Raw genomic sequence first — 22,633 nt, 5'->3', positions numbered from 1 at the left:
TAGAGCCCATCTGCTACAGAACATGATAACCTGACTCTGTGATACCTCAAAAATTCCATATGACCGGAATTATTGCTCCAGAGAGGCAGCACAGAGGGTCCACAGTAAAATGGAGAATTCAGCGCCTGTGCCTCAATCAGCCTTCTGGGAACTGCTCCTCACTTTGTTGCTTCTACAACCCCCTGCTGAGGTGTCAGGTGCTACTGCCAGGGCCGAGCTTTAAACGCATTTTGTCTCTGCGGGGCTTCCTGGGGTGAAGCGTTTCTTTGTCAGGGGAGCACATTCCTCCAGGGTAGCAGAGAATGCGCCGCCTTAATAAATCTTGGGCTTTGTTTTTGCTACTGACTTACATTGTAAATTTGAGGTGTCAGATGCTGCAAAGCTCAGCAGTGCACAAAAGACCTACTTAAAGCAGACCCTTCATAGGATCACCCTTGTTTTCTCCCATAATGAATGAAGTTAAGACTCTCAGCCTGTCCAGTAGAGCATGTTAAAGGGGTGCTGATCTTTGGTGCATCATTAGTTCAATGCAGATAAAGCTTTTAAGGCTTATTTTACTGGTGGGCTACAAGTGTAAATGCAGAGCAAAAGCACCACAGCAAATGAGGAAATGTAACACAAGCCATTTTTTAAATAGGCATATTTAGGTGTGTCTCTGCTTTCACACAGAATTGGACTAAGGACTTTGTAAACTTTCTTGTCTTAATTACAGTTATAAACCTGGAGTGGATTCAGTAACCTCTCTCGTTATTCTGAGTTGACTGCTACGAGAATCCTTCTATGCTGGCGCTGCTTTGTGAAAGCTGGCACATCTGGTCCCTGACTCTCCATCCCTGTCACAAGATTAACCCTAGTTTCACAAGTGCAGTAAGAACTAAAAAAAAACCTTTATGTGTGATGTCCTACATGGATATCTTTCACTAATACCATAAAACAGACTGGCACAACAGTTGCATATTTCTGTGCATGGAAGAAAAGAGATTATGGTCTTCTTGGGATTGTACAGCAGATGAAAATAGAAACCTTGGTGTTTCAGGCAGGCTTGTGAACTTAGTCTGTAGGGAAATGTAAATACTTTCAGCCAAAATCAAGTATTTGGACAAAAGCATTTCTTTCTCCAAGAAATTGAGGAATCTGCCCAGTGTTCTACAGTCGACTGATAAGAAGAATTTCTCATTGGACTGAAATAACAGATGTTATTACACATCAGTTTTATTGAAAGTATCTCTCTTCAGGCTGGGATCTGTGATGCTCCAGGAATTGGCTAGGAAAGTGTCATGGTTGTAGTAACAAGTCTGCAACTGCCCAATGCAGCAGTGGCAAAGGCTGTGTACTTTCTAGAGGGAGAGAGAAAGCAGCTGTGAAGGAGGCAGCAAGCAGAAGGGGCAAGGGGGCCCTGACACTGCTAGAAAGAACATGCTCTGGCTGCAGCTGGCACTTTTCTTATCACAGGCATGGGTGCATCTCTCACAAGTGCATACACCAGAGATTCCTTCTCTGTCCATTCCATGCCTGTCCAGCCCAGCATGAAGACATCCTCCATGAGAGGATAAGGACACTGAGAATTTTGGGAGAAGGACAGCTGGCACATTGAATAAGCAAGAAAGGACTGAGGGAGACATCATGGAGCTTTTCCAGGTTAAAACAAATGCTCTTCAAGAGTGATGCTCCTCTATGACTTACCTTCCCGAATGGCTGTAAAGGGCACTCCCTCCTCTGCCTCCAGCTTGATCACTTTCAGTGCCACCACCTGGCTCTTGATCCTGTCAGGTCACAGTAGAAAGTAACATGAAGCTTCTCAGTGCTTGGCATGATAACACTAACAATCTCCCAAGCAAACACCCAAGCAAAATTTCTGGGGCTTGCTGACCCACTCAGGCCAAACTCAAAGGTAATTCCAGACCTCCTCCATCCTGTGTTCATTAGCAGTGAGCTCAGACCAGCCCACCTGACTAAACAAGCACTGTGCTGCTATCCAAGTATTGCTAGAGCATGGCTTTGAGCAGTGGCCCCACTCCACCTTCTCACAGCTTTCCTGTCCCTGTGTGATGCCAGCATGACCTCATGCCACATTTTTCAACTATGCAGAGATTGCTCACTTCAAGGAAAACTTTTGCTTCCCCCCTGGTTCAGCCAGACAATCTCCTGGCACACTGCTGTGAATCAAAGAGTCTTTGTGATGCCTCCACGGCTGCAGTGGAGGAGTTCCCTGAAAAATGGGGATGGGGCTTTGCAAATATCATGTTAAAGGCAAAACTGGACTTTTGATTTGCCTTTATCTGCCATGGGAGGTGTTTTCAGCAAGCACTGGGAAGGCAGTATTGCTCACCTGCTGATCCCCTTGTACACAGTCGCACAGGATCCTTCACACAGCTTCTCTAGATGTATATAGGATGTGGCAGCTCCAAATGGGATGCCTAGTCTCTGCTTCATGAAGAAATTGGTATGTGTTTTAGATTGCTGGGTCTACTAGCAGGTCATTCAGTAATTAAGTACTGATTAGTGGCTGGAATAACCATTGGATAAAATATCTCCTTTCTGGCTCTCCGGATGCTGCACCTCACCCATGTGAACGCCCCCACAACATCTTGCTCCTGGAAAGAATCAGTGTAACTCCAAGGTCCCTGTGTGCTGCAGCCCCTGCAGCTCCAGTTCTGGAGGCTGTGGAGCTGCAGGGGCTGCAGAGGAGGTAGAGAAAGGGATGCTCTGGTTACATCTAACAGCTGGCATAGGAAAATTGGACAAACTGTGTCACTGGCAAACTGCATTCTACTGATGAGTTTCTTTTCTTTCTCCTTGACTGCAGTGGCTTTGAATGCACATCATTTTCATCTCTCTCTCTTCCAGTCATAGATCTCCAGTACTGGCTGTGAGGGGAGCAACTGTTTGTGTGTCCCTGTGTTGGTAAGTGGTAGCACCCACTCAGAACACACAAAGATAAAGCTGCCTTAACTGCAGAGGCTACTTCTGCCAGCATCATGCTAAAGGCATGCTGTTCTCCCCTATCCTTGAATTATTAATGTCTAAATAACCTGTTAGGGCAGGGACCAAAACTCAAATGCAGGAGTGAAATTTCAGGAAGTTTACATTTATGTATTCTTCTCCCCCTTAATCCCTCACCCCTCACCTCCTTCCTCACCACTGTATAATTTACACAGCCTGTCAATTTGGCCCATACAGCATATCAGTGTTGTAAACTACTCAGCTATAGAAAAAGGTAGCAGTGAATGGCAAGCAGGCTTCAAGCCCTCCCAAGCAGCTCTGTTGAATGGATTATAATTTGTCAACACAGGATTTGCAATCTGTGGCATGCTGCCTCCTCCAGAACTGTAGGTTGTTGGCTGCCTCCCTGTTTTGCAATCTCTCACTGGCATAGAACTTGCTGGAGTGCAATCTCCTCTCCCTGCTCATCTCATCAAAGACACTTACTGTCATCTAAGGTAGATTCCTCTTTCAGTAGCTTCACAAGCCTGAAGCTGCAAAGTTTGATGCTGTCTGGTTAGAAGCAAATGTGACAGCTTTGCACTCCCACAAGTGGAAGCACCCAGGCTTCCCCTATCTCAATGCAGAAGTATCACAATATGACATTAAATACCTCTGCTGTAGTCACTGCTTCCATGTGCTGGAGGCCTTGGACTTGTTGGGAGCTCCTTCTCTCTGAACAGCAGCTGCTGCATCCTGGTCTAACAGCACTTACACACAGCATGTCTCCCATGTTGTCCTGTTTAAATTAAACTGTATCTCTTTTTTTCTCCTTGCTCCTCCTCATCCCTCTGTGTCTGTAAATAACAGCTCATATGACTCGCATGAGGTCTCTGCCTCAAAGGGTCTTGTGATTTCTGAAAGTCGAAATGCACCTCTGGAGTAGTTCCATTGATTTCAGTTCCTTTGGTACATGCCCTCCAAAAACAGGCAACATTTTTCATACCTGACAATGGAGAATTAATAAATCCAAACTTTCTGCTTGTACACACTTATTTCAGTTAAGCAACTCTCAGTGTAGTGAGTTGGATAATGAAGGGCTGGGTTTCACACAGGAGAAGACCTTGCCTTCCCTCCCTGCCTGTAGCAGTTCTAGGCTTCACACTTTAGCCTCTGGGCACTCAGGTGAGCTTTCTGAGCACTGTGGCTGAGCTGTGCTTTCTGCAGGAGCTGTACATTGACTGCCCTTGCTTTGGCATTTCCATCAGTGTGGGGACCCGTCTGTCCCTGCTGGATTACGTGTCCAAGGGGTGCAATGAGTTGTAGCTGATGGTCTCGTCCACATGTCAGAATAACCAGTGATAATTCTGCCCACTGTGGAGCAGGGAATGCACAGGGGATTTACCCTGGATGTGGATGGCCAAAAATCCCCTTCTTATAGTCCTGCATGAGCAGGACTCACTGTGCAGCTTCCTAGGATTAACACCCAACCCACACAGGGAAAATGACAAGGGCTGAGGGAGCAGACATTGTCCTGTGGTATTTTTATGCTGACCCATTAGATCCTTCAGTGTTTATTTGAACGTATCACATGCAATCTTCACTTTGCTTCACTGTTTAGATGTCCAAGAATAACACTTTTTCCTTGAGCATAATTATTTATTTAAAGCAAAAATGTCTTGGGAAGGCAGGAATGATTTCTTGTTGCAACCCAACCACCTGGCCTCTGCATGTCAGGGAGTAGAGGGGAAATACTGTCACAAAGAGAAGTAATCCAACTTTTGCCAGGTAGCCAGAGATGATAAGTGAAGAAAGCATGCTTATAGCTGCTGATTGTTGTTATTGAAAAAAAAAATTGTATATATATATATGTATAGCATATGTGTATATACACACACTAGGTGTACATACATATTGCATATATACAGATATTGCTTTATTTATGTGTACATATTTGAATGTATTCTGTGCAATCTATGCGTGTGGAAAAGCACACCTAGACGTGTGTCCATGGCTCGCACAAACACATGCACGCACACGTGGCAGCACAGCTATTCACACCAGGCCGCTCCACGTTGGGCCTGGGGCAGCTGTGGCGCAGACCTGCTCCCCGCTAAAGCAGCGGTGTCGGGCGGGTTTGCGGGGCCGGGCGGGCGCTGTCGCTGTCACCGATCCCGCCTGGGGCGGCCCCGGGTCTTTTATTTGCGCCTCGAATATTTCCCGACGTACACCCACGTGTCGCTCCGGTCTCTGCCTATTTTGTCCCAGGCAGGGACCCGTCGGCGTTCGCTCGGCGTTGGCCCCGCCCCCTTCGCGTCGCGCGCCCCCGCGTGAGTCAGCCGGGCGGCGCGAGGGGCTGCGGGCAGCGTGCGGCTGCGGGCGGCGCAGCGGCAACAGGTGCGGGGCTACGCGCGGGGCTGCGCGCGGGGCGGGAGCCGCGCCTGAGGGGGGAGCCGCGCCTGAGGGCGGCCGCGCTCCCCGCGCCTGCCGCACCTGCGCTGCGGGACGGGAGCGCCCGGCGGCACCGGAGACACGCGGGACAGGCCCTGCGCTGCCCCCGGCTGCGCTCTGGGACTTGGGGAGAGGCTGGAGACCAGCTCTGACCGACCCTGGGTGTCCAACTCCAACCGCGCTGTGATGGGCTGGTACAGCACAGATATAGAGTTGTATTTCTGTCGGGTCGGAAAGGTCCCCTCCCTCATGGTGGAAAGAGACCCCGAACTGTAACTGACATGCCCTTCATCTCCTCCCACTTGCGTTTAAAGGTCCTGGCCCTATGCGTGCCTTGCTTGCTCGGGGTTAATACAGTTCGGCTTTTGGAGTGTTTTGAGTGATGGTGCTGCTGCGGCTGCAGCATCCTGTACAGGTGACGTGGTGTCCTGTCACTGTCACAGGCCTCCTCTTCCAGAACGAAAATAGGGAGCAACCGGGGTGCTCGTAGATGATTTGTAGTAATCACTGCTGTTGTAGGGCAGCAGCTTATGTAAACTAGCTGTACTTACCACTTTCAGTTTCTGCAGAGTGAACTGTCTTCAGACGGGGAACCACATGAGAATGTGCAAAATTTAGGTATAATCAAAAAAAAAAGAGGCAGAAGGAGATTCAGATGTTTTATGTCTCTTACGAGTGCGGTAAATTTTAATTGCATGCTGTAGCAGTTAATTTTCACCTGTGTTAGTTTTCCCCCCCGGCTTCTTTACTGCTTTATTTTGCTACCATCCTGCATTCGCTGGAGCTGGCGTTAAAAGCTTTGCACCCTTGCCCTCATCCAAAGGGGTCTCTACTGTCTCTCAGTAGCCAATTGTTTTGTTTTGTTCTGAGCAGATCCTAATCACACAATGTTAAAAGCAGTAGTTAATGCTGACCAAAACACAAGGGCTTCTTTAACCAGTCACACATTGTATGTAAGCCACAGTTGCCAATAGTAAATGATGTTGACAACTGTGTTTTGAATGAGGAAACTTGGAGATCACCTCTTCAGAACCTGAGTAGGTAATTCTGTATGACAAATGTGCAGTCTTGGTCCTGCAAGTTATTGCTAAATGTGATGCAACAAATGTATTAAAAATGTGTTTGGAAATACGTAAGTAAACATGTATGAAAGCTGTAGAAATATTTGCAGTGTTTATTGACGTGAGGCTCATGGGAGTTCCAGTGTTGCTCAAAGTCAGGGGCATACCAGCTGCTGCTGTTCAGCAGTGAATGTGAGGTTACCTTCATGTCTGTGGTGCTTGCTTAAAACTGGTCAACGAAGAGCACAGTCTGTGATAGTGAGAGAAGTGTTTGCTCCACATCATTCCCAACCGTGGCAGTTGTTATGGTGTGGGAGCGTTGGATTTCTGGAGAATTAGCCTTTAACTTTGGAAGTGGAGAGTATGACATCAGTGTCATGCCAGTGACCATCTGTCTGTAGCACAAATCCATTTCATAATTGGCACTCCTTGCTGCTTTGCACTTGCAGCGTTGAAAGCAAAATGTAACAGTGAAAGTCTGGGCGGAGCAGTGGAGGTGCTGGTGTCGCTGAGCTTCCATGCACCAGTGTTGTTTGGTGCCTGGGCGTTCACCTCCGTGAATGCTACAGCTAATAACAGTTCAGGTAAACTTAGTGAAAGGAAACAATGTATAAATGATGTGAGGGTAAGCAAGGAAAGCGACATGTTTCTGTTGGGAGGAAGAAACCTTCTATTACAATTACTTTACTTAGTTTGTAGCTGTGGCAAAGCAACTTGTATTTTGCATTAGCTGTGAAATGGGAATAATGTGCTGTCCTAGGAGTGAATAAGAACTTGAACTGAACTTGAAAGTGATTTCAAAATGCCTTAAATATGTCTCTGTGGAAAGAAGACAGTTTGACTCTTGTTTTCCCTTATATGCAGAAATGCTTGGTAATGCAACCTGAAGTGTGAGCTTCTGTAAAGAAAAGAATATCTGTCATGCTCTTAGTTTCTAATTTGCCACTGTTGCAGCTTTCTTACTTAAGAATTATGTAAATAGTTTTTCAATTTGGCTTTGAAGGCAGATCTTGCAAAACAGCTAATCAAATGCCTGTCTTTATTTTGTTACAATCAGAAGGTTTCATGATAACTACAATAAAGTTTTTTGCAGTTGAGGCTCATGAAAATGAAAAAAATTCTTAAAGAAGTCCATAAATTCTAGAAGTCAAGAATTTTAGGCCTCAGTTCCTTAACCTCAAATAACTATATGCAATGTAAATGGTATATTTGTTGGTACTTCAATCACTCTATCAGATGTTCATCTCTTTGATTCAGTGATCCACTGAGTCATTTTATTTGAAGCTAGAGTCCTTCACAAAGGAGGGGTGCTGGCTTTTTCAAGAGAATGAATTGTAGGCTTAGGTGGTTTTGAGTAGGCTGAAGAAAACCCTAAATTTACTTGCTCTGAGCAAGGACACATTATGGTTCCACAATGCACTTCCATTTTCCTTTGATGTTTCATCAACACCTCTGCTGCTGAAGCATCACATGACAGTTCCCTTGTATTTGTGAGACTACTTTGTTAATATTTTAAAAGTTAACTTTTACAATTGTAAGTGGTTTTTTCCTTTTGTAGTTGAGGAAGGAGAGGCTGTCTTGAAAGCAGAACCTTTCTAGTGACTGGTGTGTCTGTGTTCCTAGAAAGTATGCTCTGGTTTTTGGGGTTTTTGAGGTTTTTTAGAGCAGGGTGTATATGACTTATCACAATACCATGCTATCAAAGCTTTATCTTTTTGAGATCTGTTCCTTGCCAACTCTGAAGCCCAAATCGTTCTTCTTAGGGTCCTGTATCTGCAGGACTGGAATTGTTTGTATGCTGAGTTGTTTCTATATGTGAAGGTCTCCTTGGTAATTCATTATTCACAGCACTCCAGTGGAAGTGTTGGAGGTTTTGTTAGTTATTTTAATTATTTATCAACTTGATGATTACTGTTTCCAAGTGTGCTCTGAAACTTCTGTATGAGAGTTACAGGTCTGAATATATTTGGTCTCTTGTATTCATGACTGGCCATATATATTTCTGCATAAAAAAGCTTCAGATGACTTATTCTGGGTCTTAATTTTTATACTAACTTATTTGTTTTCTGTTTTGTTACAGTGGATATCAGACAGCAACTATAATAAAGCAACAGCTCTAAAGCATTAATATGTGAAACTTTGAATAAATGTGATTATACACATGCATTAATGTAACTAATATTTGTAATACTTCATATAGTAAGGAGTAGATCAAGAGAAATCACAGTTCTTTTAATACCAAAAGAAGCCAAACAGCTCATAAGAAACAAATATTAACTGTGGCTTTGTTTTATTCCAAGGAAAGCAGTACAAAGTTATCTTCATGAGGATGGAAAGGTGTGATGGTGAACTTGCAAAATGCAAAATCTGAAAGGATGAAATTGTGGCTAGAGCAGGCACTTTTTTCCCCTTGTCTTCCATGGTTGTCTTTATCTCCATAGGCACTCTGCTACCAGTTTGCATGAAGAAATGTTTTGGACTCTGCTTTCTGCATTTCTGCCCAGGCACTATTGCACCTGCGATGGTGATGTGTGATTTGCTTCAGGAATTAAGTTACAAATTCAACTCCTAATCATTTTCTGCTCATGCAAATCTATTCACCTTAAATTTAGCTGAGTATTGAATTCTGTCTTATGACTGAAAATGAATCAATTTGGTGTTTTTTGAGTGGTGTAATGAGAATTGTATAGAGAGATGGATGTGAATTTCTGCCTTTGAATGAGGTTTTGTTCATTCTGTCCTTACAATAGAGCCATTGTGAGCTGAGCAGTTAGGATGAGTCTGGCTGTTTAGCTTCTGTCTGCCAACTCAGTGTGAGTGAACTAAATATAAATACTTGATCCCTTCTGGCAGTGTGCAAGTGTTTATTTATTGAATGCAGGAGCTAAACCTTTGAAGGTTTTTTGGGTTTTGTTGTTGTTATTGTTTTATGTTGTTTGTGATTAAATTGCTGGGTTTTATGTTTTTCAGTTTGTGCAAATTCTATTGTTCCTTTTGAAAGAGGAGCAATTTGGTGGGGATGGAGTGCTGCCACTGACAGATGGACTCACAGGAAAGAAGGTGAGAATGAGCAGCTAGGTGAGACCACAGAGGCTCCCTGAAATGGAGCAGCTCATGGTCATCCTGGAAAATCAAGTGATATCAGCATACTCTTTATGTAACTTGTACTAAAACTTCCACTGAAGGGAAGATTCTTATCTTAGCTTCAGTTGTGGCTGGAACACTAAAGTTGCTACAACAGCAACTTCTTTTTTAAGCTGATGGTTGTAATTTCTGGAGCCATAGCCACAGGCTACAGACTTGAAAGTAGCAGTCCCAAGTGAACAGTACATCCTGTCTGGTACCTGCCCCTGTGAATTTTGATTCTGGATCAGTAGTCCTCCAGTAGGCTTTTCTTGCACTGAGATACTTGGTAGAGGTCCAGATTTGTTTTACACTGTTTCCTGAAGACCTGTTAAATGGATAAAAGCACAAATATCGGGTGTTGAACTGATTTGATGTACAATATATTGATGAAAATTCTCAATATTATAATTTTGTATCCTTTGGAGTGCTTTGCCCATCTGTGTAAAATCTATATTTTTATCTTAGGTGAAATATCCTTATATTGATATTAAAATTTTAAGCCTTTTTTTTTCTTTGTGTATATATTCCTTGATTGGTGCATTTTAAATTTACTTCTATTCTAAACACAAGTCCTATGTATTTGAAGTGCAAGGTGGACTCTGCATTTTAAATCTGTTTGCATTTTAAATCTGTTTGCTTTACTATACTTGAATTCTAGAAGAGTTCTAGACTGTCACCCTATAAATTTTTTCTTTCTTTTCTTTCTATTTTATAGAAAAATAAAGATATTTGGGATGGACACAGGAGCTATGAGAGATAATTTGGTTTCCTAGCTATTCTTAACTTGAATGTTTCAGAGGCAGATTGCGTAAAGAGGTTCATCCTGTGCACCACAGTTAACAAAGTACAGTTTAACAGATCCATGGCCTGCAGGAACAGGGCTACTTGCATGAGTTTGCCTGCAGTGTGGTGTATCAGAATAGCTTTTTTATGGGTTTGCTACAGGTTTGGAGTACATTTTATTTCTTGTGCCTTTTCTTCTAGACAAGACTGTCTAGACTGTCAAACCTTCCCTTGCCATCTTAATATATTTAATTCCACAAGTTCATGTCAAGCTGCAAGAGCTGATTTATGAAGGGAGTGAGGGACTTGGCTATTGTCTAATTAGGATCTAAACCTATTTTTTTCTTTCTGAGTAGATAACAGTCTAGTCTATATAAAATTCTAGGGAATTAAGCTTGACTCTTAATTTAAGTCTAGTCTTAATTTAAGGTAGGCTATATTGATGCTTAACATAACTTTTTGTATTTAAATCAAGGGATTCTTCAAATTGTTAAAACTGTGGGCTTGTCAAAATTCCGAGGAATTTCTTTGTGCTGAGTTGGAGTAGTTGCTGACTGAGCATTCAAACCACAGTGTGTTGAAGTTTGCATAGTTCCGGTCACTCCTGCAAGCCCTGATAATTGCACACTATTTCAGGATATTTGTTTTTTCATGGTTCAGTTGATTTGAATAGCTGACTCATTTGAATCTGGGCCACTCATTAAGAATTTACAAAGAAGGAAAAAAACCCAAACAATCAAAACCTCGATTTATCTCTAGAGGTAGAAATGAAAGTGTATAAAGGATGAGCTCCTACAGGTGTAATGTTTTAAACACACTATTAATGGGACCAATTGGTACATGGACAAGTACAAATGAGAAAAAAGCTTATGGTTTCAAACAGAAGACACCTTTTCATTTAAATAGCATTTACTTTACAATTTGATAATAGTAATTTAAATATGTTGGCTTGAAAGTAAAGCTAATGTCTGAACTACCAAGCCTTTCCTACACAGGCATTACTGAACCATGGAAAACTTCATCCTGATTGTGTTCCAATTTCATGCAATCTTTGTAGCTCAGAAGAGGCAGAAGGAGCCAAAGAGAGAGGCCTGGTCTATGTTTGGAAGGCTGGTTCCTGCTCCGTGACTCCAGAAAGGCTCCCAGGCCTCAGTGGAAAGACAGTGTTACAGGCAGCCCTTGGAATCCACCATGGCTTACTTCTAACTGAAGGTAATAAACACTTTAATTGTTTGATCTAGGGCAGTAACAATCTTCAGTTATTGTCAAGTTTTTTTCTTTTAGAAGTGATATTAGATGTGTGTTTGGGAAGATGAGGACTGTACTTTGTGCTTTTCATACACATTTGTATGTCCTTTAGTATGTTCTTAAATTAGAAAGGACCAGCGAATACACTTAACTCGCTTCACTTAAATTGAGTTTTTAGCAGAAAAGCATTACTTACTTTAACAGTGCATGCATGCACTGGGTAACATTAGTGTGAGGTGTAGAACTTAACAGCAGCAATTGCAGAGAGCAACCAGCAGCCTTCTTATATCAATAGCTATAGTCTTGTTGAGCCTGGACTAAGCTAGGAATTCATATTTGTTTGTCTGAAGCAGTCTTCATATTTTTGCATTGGTTTAACAATTGGTTTTACACTCATACTAGGATTTGTTTTTCTTTTTTCCACCCTCCCAGGTGGAGAGGTCTACAGTTTTGGAAAGCTGTCCTGGAGATCAGGACCTGAGGAATGCGTTAACAGTCCTCTCTTAGAGAGTACTTTGCTTGGCCATCGTATCATTACAGTGGCAGCCGGCAGCTTCCACAATGGAGCGGTGACGGAGAGCGGCGTGGTGTACATGTGGGGGGACAACTCTGCTGGCCAGTGTGCAGCTGCCAACCAGCCCTGTGTGCCCCAGCCCCAGGTGGTCAGTATCTGTGACTCTGAAACCAGCCCTCTGCTGTCCGTGCGCATTTTGCAGCTGGCATGTGGAGAGGAGCACACGCTGGCGCTGTCGCTGAGCAGAGAGATATGGGCCTGGGGGAGTGGCTGCCAGCTCGGCCTCATAACAACAACCTTCCCAGTGACAAAGCCACAGAAGGTAGAGCACCTGGCAGGACGTGTGGTGCTCCAGATTGCTTGTGGAGCCTACCACAGCCTGGCTCTGGTACAATGCCTCCCCGTGCAGGAAATGAAGCCCATCCCAGAGAGATGCAATCACTGCAGTCAGCCTCTCATTACCATGACAGACAAGGAAGATCATGTCATCATTTCAGATAGTCACTGCTGCCCGCTGGGTGTAGCACTGTCTGATAACCAGCCAGAAAACCACGTTTTCTGTCCCTCATCGGACACCCCTGGAGGGAAAGGTGTAATAGCTGGCCAAAGTGAAAACTGTCAGAAACCACTTGTGGAACAACACAGGCTCGTGGATTTAGACTCTGATGGACCAAGTGGCCTTTCCAGCAGCCATGGACAGGAAGACAGTGGAATTTCAAGTTTGGGAAATACTCTGTTCTCGGACAAAAAAGATGGGAAAGAGTACTTAATTGGTTTGTCAGATAACTCATTAAATGAGAGCCTGAATAAAAACATCTCTACAGAGCCTGATCAGGTTGGTACCTAATCACAAATCACAGCACAGTTATAATTTGCAATAACTTCTGTTGCATGTGTGACAACATTACTCTCTTTACAAATGAAAAATTTAATATAGCTATGGTGTTTTTATAGTTTCCAAGTGGCTTTTCACTGACGGTCCTCAGCTTTTAAGTGGAAGATTTTTTTGTTCCCCACTGTTGTTCAATTGTGAGCCTTCATTGTGGGCAGCCTTGACAGTGCTTTAATCTCTCCTCCTCGTGGTCTGCAGTACCAGAACCACATAAACCAATTTCCATGCTCTGTTTCCTCATGCATGGGTTTCCATTTGTGTGGGGCAGAAGGATTCAGTATATCTTACTGGTACTCATCCAGTTTACCTTTAAGGTGGAGGTTTAATTTCTGTACCTGGAACAAATCCCTCACAAATCCATCTAATTTCTCAATCAGTTTAAAATTCTGAATTGCAGGTTGCTAAAAGGTTTGACCAAAAGGTTTCTAATGGTAATAATGTAGGGGTGGCACAAACTCGTAAAAAGCAGTGGGAGATGTGTAAGTACTACTCTGTGTAGCATGGAAAATCATTTAACAACACTGTTCTGGTGCTATAGCAGAACAGTCAAGTACTCATTTCTCAGTAAGCTTCAGATAATTCTTGACATGATGGTTTAAGAGCTGTTTGTGGCTCCCTGACAAAATACTTTTTTCTGGGTTTTAGAGAGGGGAAAAAAAAAAGGAAATGTGATTAGGGGAAAGGGAAGAAGATAGAACCCAAAAGTTACTAGACAGAAAACTAATCCAGAATCTTGCAGCACAGTCTGGCAGTCCTTACTTAACTGCTGTCCTGTGAGGAGCCCTGCTGCTCTGTGGCCTAATTTGCAAAACAGACACTGAAAATTTCTTTTGTCATTTAAAGTGTTGTGCAGACATAAATTTATTTATTTTTTTAGTAGTTGCAGTAAAATATTCTCCCCAGTGGTTCTGGGAAATAAATTTCACAATACCTACAAAATAGTTGATTTTTGTTACTGCCTCTGATGGCAACAAAACCACATAGTTTTAAAATCTGTCCAGTAACTTAGTAGTTCAGCAAGTTATGCTTTCTTTCTCTGAGGAAAACTTCCTTTAGAGAAATGAATGTTGTATAAATACATTTGCTCTTCCTTTTGCTTCTTGTTGTAATGAATGCATTCTAGCAGTTGTGGGCTCCTCAGACACTTGCAAGAGCTCCGGCATTGAGAAATGACTGAAACACATAGATCCATGCTCCCGTTGTCAGTTCCTTGTTCCTGGCATGTTTCCAGAGCACTGTTTTCCTTGCACAGTTTCAGGAATCAAGACTGGAATTGATTCACTGAATCTTCCACTATTGACATAAAGGTGAAGAGCAGAGATGAGGTCTAATGTAACGTTTCAGCATTAGTAAAATCCTTCATTTTTCTTTGCTTTCCTACACAAATGAAGTTTTCCTTCCTGCTTTGCTAGGTATGCCTTTTAGAAATGGAATGAAGTAAATAGAACCAATCCCAGTCCTTTAACCTAAGCTTTAAAGTCAAAGATTGTTATTATTTTGTCGGAATAAAATGAGCTGTAGTACTTGCAATAATACCATTTTCCACTGTGTATTAGATGGGAAAATGGGACTTTGCTGTCTTTGTTTTAATATTCAAACTATTTGTCAGAGATCCTTTTGGGCATTGTTTCTTATCTGGTGGGTCAGCTGTTTGCTATTACAGGTAATGGTGTGCTGGGGCTAATAATTGCCTTCAGTCAGTTTGTCCCTCGTGTGACTTGAGGGTTATTGACTCAGCCTTGTATGGATACAACAACGGTGTAAGGAGACACAGCCCAGTTTGGTTTTAAGATAGGCCTTGCAAAATGAATCCATGAATTGCTGTTTACCTTTTACATATTGAAAAGAGCTCTTGTCTCTCTCAAAATGGAGCATGCTCACTGATGCACTTTCATTGGTGGCAAAGAAGTTGGTAATAAGCTTAAAATTATATCCCTTCTTATATTTGTGTGTAAAGAGCCTTTTTTTGTTGGTATTTAAAAACCCCAGACTTACAGTCTCTTATGTGGGCAGGTGTAACAGACAAAGCCCAGTCCTTTTAGAAATGGTGCTTGGTGCTACCTTTAAAAAATCATTCTGAGCAATAGATGTACACCTAAGCATAAAAAATCTGGATAATTTATATTATATACAGTTAAAATACATCTATAATTTACAGTAAACATTTATAATAAATATTATATGGTGTTCAGTCTCGCCTGTGGTTTGAATAGTGAATGTGTATCATCATCCTATTGTGCTGCCTGCTCTGATAGTTTCCCACTTCCCTTTGGTTTTAGCCATCTCACGAGGAGCAGCTCAGTGCTTGTATCCCTGGCCCCCCAGGCAGCAGCACATCCACCCTGAACAGCCTGGTGGCCTCGTGTGCCTCAGCAGTTGGGGTGAGAGTCGCTGCCACCTACGAGGCTGGAGCCTTGTCCCTGAAGAAAGTCATGAACTTCTATGGCACATCCTCGAGTGAGCCGGGATCGCAGTCGGGCAGCAGGTCCCCGGGGCCCGAAGCTCTGAAGGACAGCCGAGAGGAGCAAGTCAGGCTGGAATCCATGCAGGGGAAGAAGAGTTCCAGTCTAGTAGATATTAGAGAAGAGGAATCTGAAGGAGGGAGTCGAAGGCTTTCCCTGCCTGGCTTGTTGTCACAAGGTAAACAAGCATGTTGGGGAAAAACACTGGAAAACTTATAATAATGTGGAGGTTTGTAAGTGAAAAAACCCCAAATATTTATTAAACACAAATCCAATGATCTCTCAAAGATGTGTATGAATTCTAAATGATACCTTAAAGCTTGAAAGCAGTGGAGAGAGTGAAGACTAGCAGATACTGCATGCTAAGAAAACCAAAAACAGGGGGTCTACAAATGGTCTTTCTTGTTAAAATAAGGTAAAGTGAGCATATTGGAGGAGTCATATTGCCAAATGATCTTTCATGGTGGTTTTGTAGCCAAAGATAAAAATCTGTGGTCTGTAATCTGCACTGCTCTGAGCTGGTTTTGAGCCAGAGACCTATAAGTATTCCAGTTCCCACTGCTGAACTTCAAAGTTAATGACTTTGTTCCCTCACAGAATTTAGTTCTGTTAATTGCTCTGAATGTATATATGGTTTAGTTCTATATTGATCTTGGATTTGAGGGGAGGTTTAGGAAGTACTGAAGTCTTCTGTTCACTCCAAAGATATATTTTTTTTTCAAAACACTTTAATGTATAGTTTGTTTTGGTTCCTTTGCTTCATTATAATTGCATGGTTTTCATATGTCTGCTATATTTTAGAAGCTGGTAAAAACTACTTGATATCTACCTGGTTTTAGCACCTGTGGTACCTCTTTGTATCCATAACCTATTGTCTTACCTGTCAACCCTTGTTCTCAGGCTTGAATTAAAACTGCTTCGAGAAGTTTTGATCACTTGCTATTAAGTAGTGCTGTTACTGTGTAATGCACAATCTGAGTGATACATTTACCAAAATGATGAGAAATTTTTCTCATTCTTGGCCTCTGCTCAGTTTCCCCAAGGCTCTTACGGAAGGTAGGACGGGCAAAAATGAGGACTGTGGCTCTGACTCCAACCTACAGTGGTGAAGCTGATGCTCTTTTGCCCTCTCTAAGAACAGAGGTGTGGAGCTGGGGGAAGGGCAAGGAAGGACAGCTAGGGCATGGTGATGTTCTGCCAAGGTGAGATATCTTTGAAAAATGTTTTTTTATTCAGTAGATTGCTAGGAAATTTTGAGTATTGAACACTCTCAGCTTCTCAAATTTAAACATCTGCCATGCAGTATCTGATTGTTCTTTCAGGTGTTGTGATCTAAGTTTCTCCAAGTAATATGTTTTATGCTGTGTTGTTACTGAGCATCAATCAATTCCAATTTTACCCTTTGTAATCAGTAACAGTTTTGGTGATATTTGGGCTTTGTCCAAATTGGGGTGAGGTTTGTCATCAACTTTTGCCTTTCCTGATCATTTTGACTAAGCTGGTTTATTGCCAGAAGGTTCCATATATATTTGTTTTTTCTAATTTGTTTTGGGGAAGGAAATAAAACCTTGAGTGTTTCCACATTAACAGTACCTCTGATAATATTTTTTTCTTTTTCCCACATTCTACCCCTCTTCCCTCACCTTATGGGTTCTGGGGAATGACAGGCTTCAGCCACTGTGTGTGAAAAGCCTTGATGGTAAGGAAGTGATTCACCTCTCTGCTGGTGGCCATCATTCCTTAGCACTCACTGCCAAATCCCAGGTACAAGTCATTGTTACCATTTGTTGTTTCTCTGACATAATTATCATGTTTGGTCTTTTCTAGTTTTTAGTTTCTTTTGCTTCTAAACTTTTGTTCCTGTTTGTGGGAGGCAGCACGGAAGTGTTGTGGAATGTAAATTGTATTTCTGCCCAAGTTCTGCACGTACCATCAACATTATGTTTAAAGATTGCTGTGAGTTGATTTGATGCATTCTATTTCTGAATATGAGAAGACAATCTCAGAATGTAGGAAGGCAGTGAAAATGAAGGAAATGCTTCTCAGTACATGGCTCCTATAGCCTTGACTTGTGTGTTTGCACTTGATGTGTTGTACTACCACAGTTCAGTGTGTTGCCATGTATATAAATGTACATTCTGATGTTCAGCACTGCTTCTTGCAGGTGTATTCCTGGGGCAGTAATATCTCTGGCCAGCTTGGTCACTTGAACTCCCCAACAACCGTCCCTCGTCTTGCAAAGGTACTTTGTTTTCTGTGCTTCTCTCCTTCAGTTTAGGGTCTCTTCTTGTACAAGTGAATGCAGAGTAATTTCTGAGAAGGACCTGTTCATGGATCTATGTGCTATTTAATAACAGAGCCCTTGGTTTTCTTTGGCTTATGCTGTGAAATGATCTTTCGATGAGCTTGTGAAAATCTACGCAAAAAATCATTTTCACAGACTTCCGCTGGTTTTTACCACAGTGAAGTTCTAGAACTCAGAAATGTGACTGTTCTATCTTCCTATCAGATTTCACTTTTACCTTAGGTTTGATTTCTCTGATATTGATGTTGCAGTGTTGAAACTTGTGAATACTTCAGAACTCTGTTTTTATTCTAAACAATTGTTTCTTGTGTTTTTAGCTTGGCTGGACCACAGCCACATTTGTTGTTCGTTTCCTTATTTCCGGAGCTTTGCAGAATTTTGGCAGTGGATTTTCTCTTTGTTTTGAACTTTTCACCACATTGAGTGAATAGCAAAATAACAATTTTTGGGTTAGACCACAGCCTTTCCCATGTTTTCTAGTGTTCATCTTAATGGAAAGCTAGCTGCATAGTTGTCCTGCTTAGGCCTTATGCAAATCAATGTACAGCAGATTCATTGTCTCCCAACTTTATATAGATTTCCCAGTTAAATGTAGAGAGGAGAATAGTGTTCCACTTTAATCAAACTCACTTGATGCCCATTTAAAAATAAAACTGATTTGTAACTGAAAGGCAAAAAAAATCAGCCATTAGAAAGAAAACTGGAAAGAGTCTTCAGTACATGTGCAAGGAGTTTATATGTTATGAGACACTGAAGCTGAAAAATTGACTGGTTATTGCAGTAGTTTGTTCTTGGCAGGTGAATTATGTACATGTGTGGCTAGAAGAGTTATATACTTTTCTCTCCTTCCAGCTTTGGATGATGATTTTTAATGTCTTCCTTCCTCCTGACTTTTAGGTGTGCGGTGATGGTATTTGGACTACAGCAGCAGGACTAGATTATTCTCTCTTCTTAGCAGATGAGAAAGACTTCCAGCCTGGATTATATTACTGTGGCCAGGAGACATCAACAGAAAATAATTTGAATGAAAATAGCTGTTCTAAGAGTCCATCTTTGTTGGTAGCTTGTAGTAAGGTGAGTGTTATTTCCTTTAAGTCAGTACAGATCATACTGGTGCTCTTAGGAAACAGCGTGGTGCTGGTGGCTGGATGAACTGTAAGGGTGCCAAGCCACAGGGTTGGTTCCTGGTAGTCAAACGAGGAGCACATTGGATGGGGGGCAGAGAGGAGGTCAAGTTAGTATTGTTCTCTCCCCTGCCTGCTTCTGGGCCTTCCCTTCTGTTTGAGGGACAAGGAGGTGTTTCTAGTGTGTTAATCCATTACCTTACATCTGTGTGTGCTGCAGAAATGTACACTTTTATTGTGCTCTGCTTCACCAGTCTTTGTGTCCAGGCTTCAGTGCTACTGCTCTTCACTTGCTTGTCTCTCAACAGGCTGAGGCCACAGGCTGCTCTGTTCTCTTGCTCCATTCTGCCTCCTGTTAGTGACTGGGCAGAAGGTCCCCGTGAGTTCTGCACCTTCTCCTTCCCTACCCTTCCCTTTCACATGAGTGCAAAGGGAGATCTGAGCAAAAATGTACATTTGATGTCAATGGGAGACAGGAGGTGCCTCTCACAGCTTTTTTCATGAAGCTGAATCTTACATGTGCCTTGGGGTTGGCGTGAGGTAGCAGTGTGAACTGTGATTACATGTCCTCTTCCAGTTTGTGTGTGGTTTCAGACCAACATGAGTTTAAGGTAACAAAAAGGGAATTGTGAGGGTAGGGAGTGTCTCTGCCTTAGCTCCTCTGGGTAGTATGACTGCTATTTCCCTAAATTGAGCAGAAAAGCTGTTTGGGAAGTGTTTTGAGGAGGGACAGAGATACTATGTGTCTGTGCATGCAGACACACACACCTGTATGCCCTCTGTAAGACTGCTGCTAGCCATTCCCTTCTCTTCAAGGGTGACTGGTAGGCTCTTGCATATAAGAATTGGTTGTCTGTTGAACAACTTTGGCTCAGTGTTTCAAAGGAATCCTCTATTTAGCATTCAAGGAAATAAAAGTAGAGCTCAAACTCTGAATTACTCACTTTTGCCTGTGAGCCAAAATTCATGAGGAACCACAATGCATCAGTGGCACTTGTGCTGACCTTAGATAAGAATTCTGCTTTGAACTACTGTGGAAAGAAAGTACTACTGTTAGGAATATTGCAGTATCAATAAACTGGACTCTTATCAATGAATTGACATATTCTGGGTCCAGAAAGGACCTGTCTAGAGCATAGTCATAGCTCTAATAAATTATATTCTTCATATTTAATGGGAGAAATGTATGATGTACTGAATTGAAGGTCACTGTCTCTTAAACATGGATTGGTAGTATGAGCCACCTTAAAAGATGATTTATGTATTTATTGTCTTTTGGTTTTGTTAGAGTCAGGAAAATGAACAGCAGTGGCTATAAATGTATCTTCAACTTTTGTCATTCCTGTATTAAGACAGTATTGAATGGTTTGTTTGTCACTGAAGGTAATTAATGCTTACCATCAATTACTACCACTTAGCTCTTCAAAATATGCTTTATTTGCATTACTCTATTTTAAAATTGGAGTGTAAAAAGAAAAGCATTAAAGCTGCTGTTTTTTTCTTTTCTCTTTTTCATCTTTCAGATAGGGTACATAAGCAATGTGATAGCTGGTGGTGACAACTGTCTGGCCTTAGTTGACAAAAACGTAATGGGATATATTGCCAGTTTGCATGAGTTGGCTGCTACCGAGAGAAGGTTTTATTTCAGACTGAGTGAGATCAAATCTCAGGTTCTTAGACCTCTTTTAGGTTTAGGTAAGACCTTCTTTTAATGTTTTTCCTTGATATCATTCCCCCTACAGTTTCTGTTATGCAAAATTTAAACCTAATAAGATATTGATATTTTCAAGATAAAACTAAGCTCTTGCTTTCTTCCCTGTTTGGATGAAAAGGTGAAAGACAGTTGCATTTTGACAGTGTTCATTCTGTTAATATTTGCACTTTCCTGATGGTTTCACCTGAAATACCTTCATTATTTGAGCTGTATCTAGTCTAAAACTGTTGAATTTCTGATCCTGGATAATGTATTCGTGAGGTGAAAATACTGATAAAACATCTAAACAGCACCATGTCGAGATTTTCTCTGTTACTGGGTGCTGCTCTTTCATAAGGTAAGCTAAATTGCTTTCTGGTCTGTTACAGATAATTTGGGCAGTGCAAATGCAATCCAGTTGTTGCAGGAAATGGCAAGCAGGTTCAGCAAGCTGTGCTATCTCATTGGTCAACATGGAGCTTCTTTAAGTAGCTTTCTTCATGGAGTAAAAGAAGCCAGGAGCTTGGCCATCCTGAAGCATTCCAGTCTCTTTTTGGATAGTTACACTGAGCAAGTATCCAATTCCCTCTCATCTTGAGTCTCTGCAGGCTTAACCTACTGACTGCAACAGGCCCTGAGTTAAGGGAAAGTAGGTCATAAGGAAGCTATGTGACTGTTGCATTGTTGTGATTTAGAAATGTGTGGAGTTTTACACAAATGGATTCATTTTTAGTGAGATGTATTTCCAAGTCTTCACCAGTGGAGCGCATGAACAGCATCACCTTCCTTTGTGTAAAACTCTGGGTACAGATTCTTCTTTGGTTGCTGCCTATAAACCTAAATATTCACCACTTATTAAGGATCTTGTGTAGTATAATGTGACAAGATTTACCATTGCTAGTTAAGTCTTGTCACGTTATACTGCTGCTAATTAGAGCTGCCTTTGGGGGTTTGTTGAGGTTACAAAATGCTTTTCCAGTAGCCATTAACTAAAGATTGTCTTCCAGACAAAAATTCTTTTGTCCTCATGCCTGCTAAACAGCTGGCATTACACCTGTCCCCCAAAAGCTGGAGCTGCTTTAGTACTGAGAATTAAGTCTGGATTTTCCTAGTTATTGTTTTTATTGGCTTAATGCATTTGGGAGAGACGATCTATGTACTCAGCCTGTTCTCTGGCTTTCCTGACAGTAACTTCTAGTTTCTGGACGATTTTATTTAAATGTGACAGAAGTCTCATCATACTTAATAATTACAGGTTTTGGTGAAAAATAATGTTTAACAGAAAGTTTAAAAGTGTTGTATCTGAATGTAGCCTTCGTTACCAGATATCTAAAAATATCTAAGGAAACAAAATTTTGAGATTATCTACTTGTTGTTATGCAGTTGTTGTCAACTTTGTTATGCAGTAGCAGTTTGATGGACAACTAGTTGCACTTTTTTTGAACACAGACACAGCCAAGAACATTTTTGCTAGGTCAGTGACAAACTTATGCTGTATCACCCTAAAAGAAGCTTCCATCTTTGTTTATCATATAGATTGTTCATAAATCTAAATATGTGTTTTCTCATTTTCTTACTTAGTCTTCAACTTGAATTTTTCTTGTAACCTAGATTTTCAAAATTGGTTCTCATTACCATGAATAGAAGGTTTTAATTTTTTCTTCCTCAAAGACTGAAGTACCTAACCTCTGTTCTCACTACTGCTTGTCTTCTGCTCTCCCCCTTTGCTCCCTATTGCTTACATGTTTTTATGTGTATGGCATCAGAGCCTTGGTGTTACACCATGAGTATCTTTCAAGGATCAGTCAGGCAACACAAGTATCATCTGTTAAATGTGCTAAGCAGAGACCTCTTCCCTTGAAAAAGGTGGTTTTGTTTTGTTTTTCTAATGGTGGTGGAGAGAAGTCATAGAATGTTGAATAGCAGGAAAAGAGAAAATTCCTCTCTTGAAATTTCCATCCTGACTGTAATTAGAAGCTAGTAGTAGTAAATGGTTCAAACAGGTAGTTTATCCTGTACACACCCAAATCTGAGAGAAACAAAAATAAAAGT

The 22,633-nt window shown here is 41.7% G+C and overlaps 2 protein-coding genes across 6 annotated transcripts in view; one reads left to right on the top strand and one right to left on the bottom strand.

Moving 5' to 3' along the window:
• The window catches only part of CDK15 (cyclin dependent kinase 15), a 34,810-nt gene extending 31,024 nt beyond the window's left edge, over positions 1-3,786 (bottom strand). The window contains exons 1-3 of the mRNA XM_064719128.1: positions 3,596-3,786; positions 2,330-2,427; positions 1,684-1,763 (exon numbers count right to left, since the gene is read on the bottom strand). Of these exons, the coding sequence (XP_064575198.1) occupies positions 1,684-1,763; positions 2,330-2,427; positions 3,596-3,715 (298 nt within the window). The 5' untranslated portion in view covers positions 3,716-3,786. The remainder of the gene's footprint in view (positions 1-1,683; positions 1,764-2,329; positions 2,428-3,595) is intronic.
• Positions 1-22,633, top strand: part of ALS2 (alsin Rho guanine nucleotide exchange factor ALS2) — an 80,296-nt gene that overhangs the window by 38,202 nt on the left and 19,461 nt on the right. For 2 of the 5 annotated variants that reach the window (XM_064719126.1, XM_064719122.1), the window contains exons 1-11: positions 5,195-5,319; positions 9,405-9,494; positions 11,401-11,555; positions 12,024-12,940; positions 15,277-15,637; positions 16,493-16,661; positions 17,127-17,223; positions 17,624-17,701; positions 18,662-18,838; positions 20,412-20,583; positions 20,971-21,151. In XM_064719126.1, coding sequence (XP_064575196.1) covers positions 9,475-9,494; positions 11,401-11,555; positions 12,024-12,940; positions 15,277-15,637; positions 16,493-16,661; positions 17,127-17,223; positions 17,624-17,701; positions 18,662-18,838; positions 20,412-20,583; positions 20,971-21,151 — 2,327 coding nt within the window. In that variant the 5' untranslated portion in view covers positions 5,195-5,319; positions 9,405-9,474. Of the gene's footprint in view, positions 1-5,194; positions 5,320-5,455; positions 5,568-9,404; positions 9,495-11,400; positions 11,556-12,023; positions 12,941-15,276; positions 15,638-16,492; positions 16,662-17,126; positions 17,224-17,623; positions 17,702-18,661; positions 18,839-20,411; positions 20,584-20,970; positions 21,152-22,633 lie in introns of those variants that run through there. The other 3 variants (XM_064719124.1, XM_064719123.1, XM_064719125.1) reach the window with 2 other exon arrangements.

The sequence above is a fragment of the Zonotrichia leucophrys genome, chromosome 7, assembly GCF_028769735.1.
Source record: "Zonotrichia leucophrys gambelii isolate GWCS_2022_RI chromosome 7, RI_Zleu_2.0, whole genome shotgun sequence".
In the NCBI taxonomy this organism is placed as follows: domain Eukaryota; kingdom Metazoa; phylum Chordata; class Aves; order Passeriformes; family Passerellidae; genus Zonotrichia; species Zonotrichia leucophrys.
Note: the sequence above shows the minus strand (reverse complement) of the source record. Positions and strands in the feature narration are given on the sequence as shown.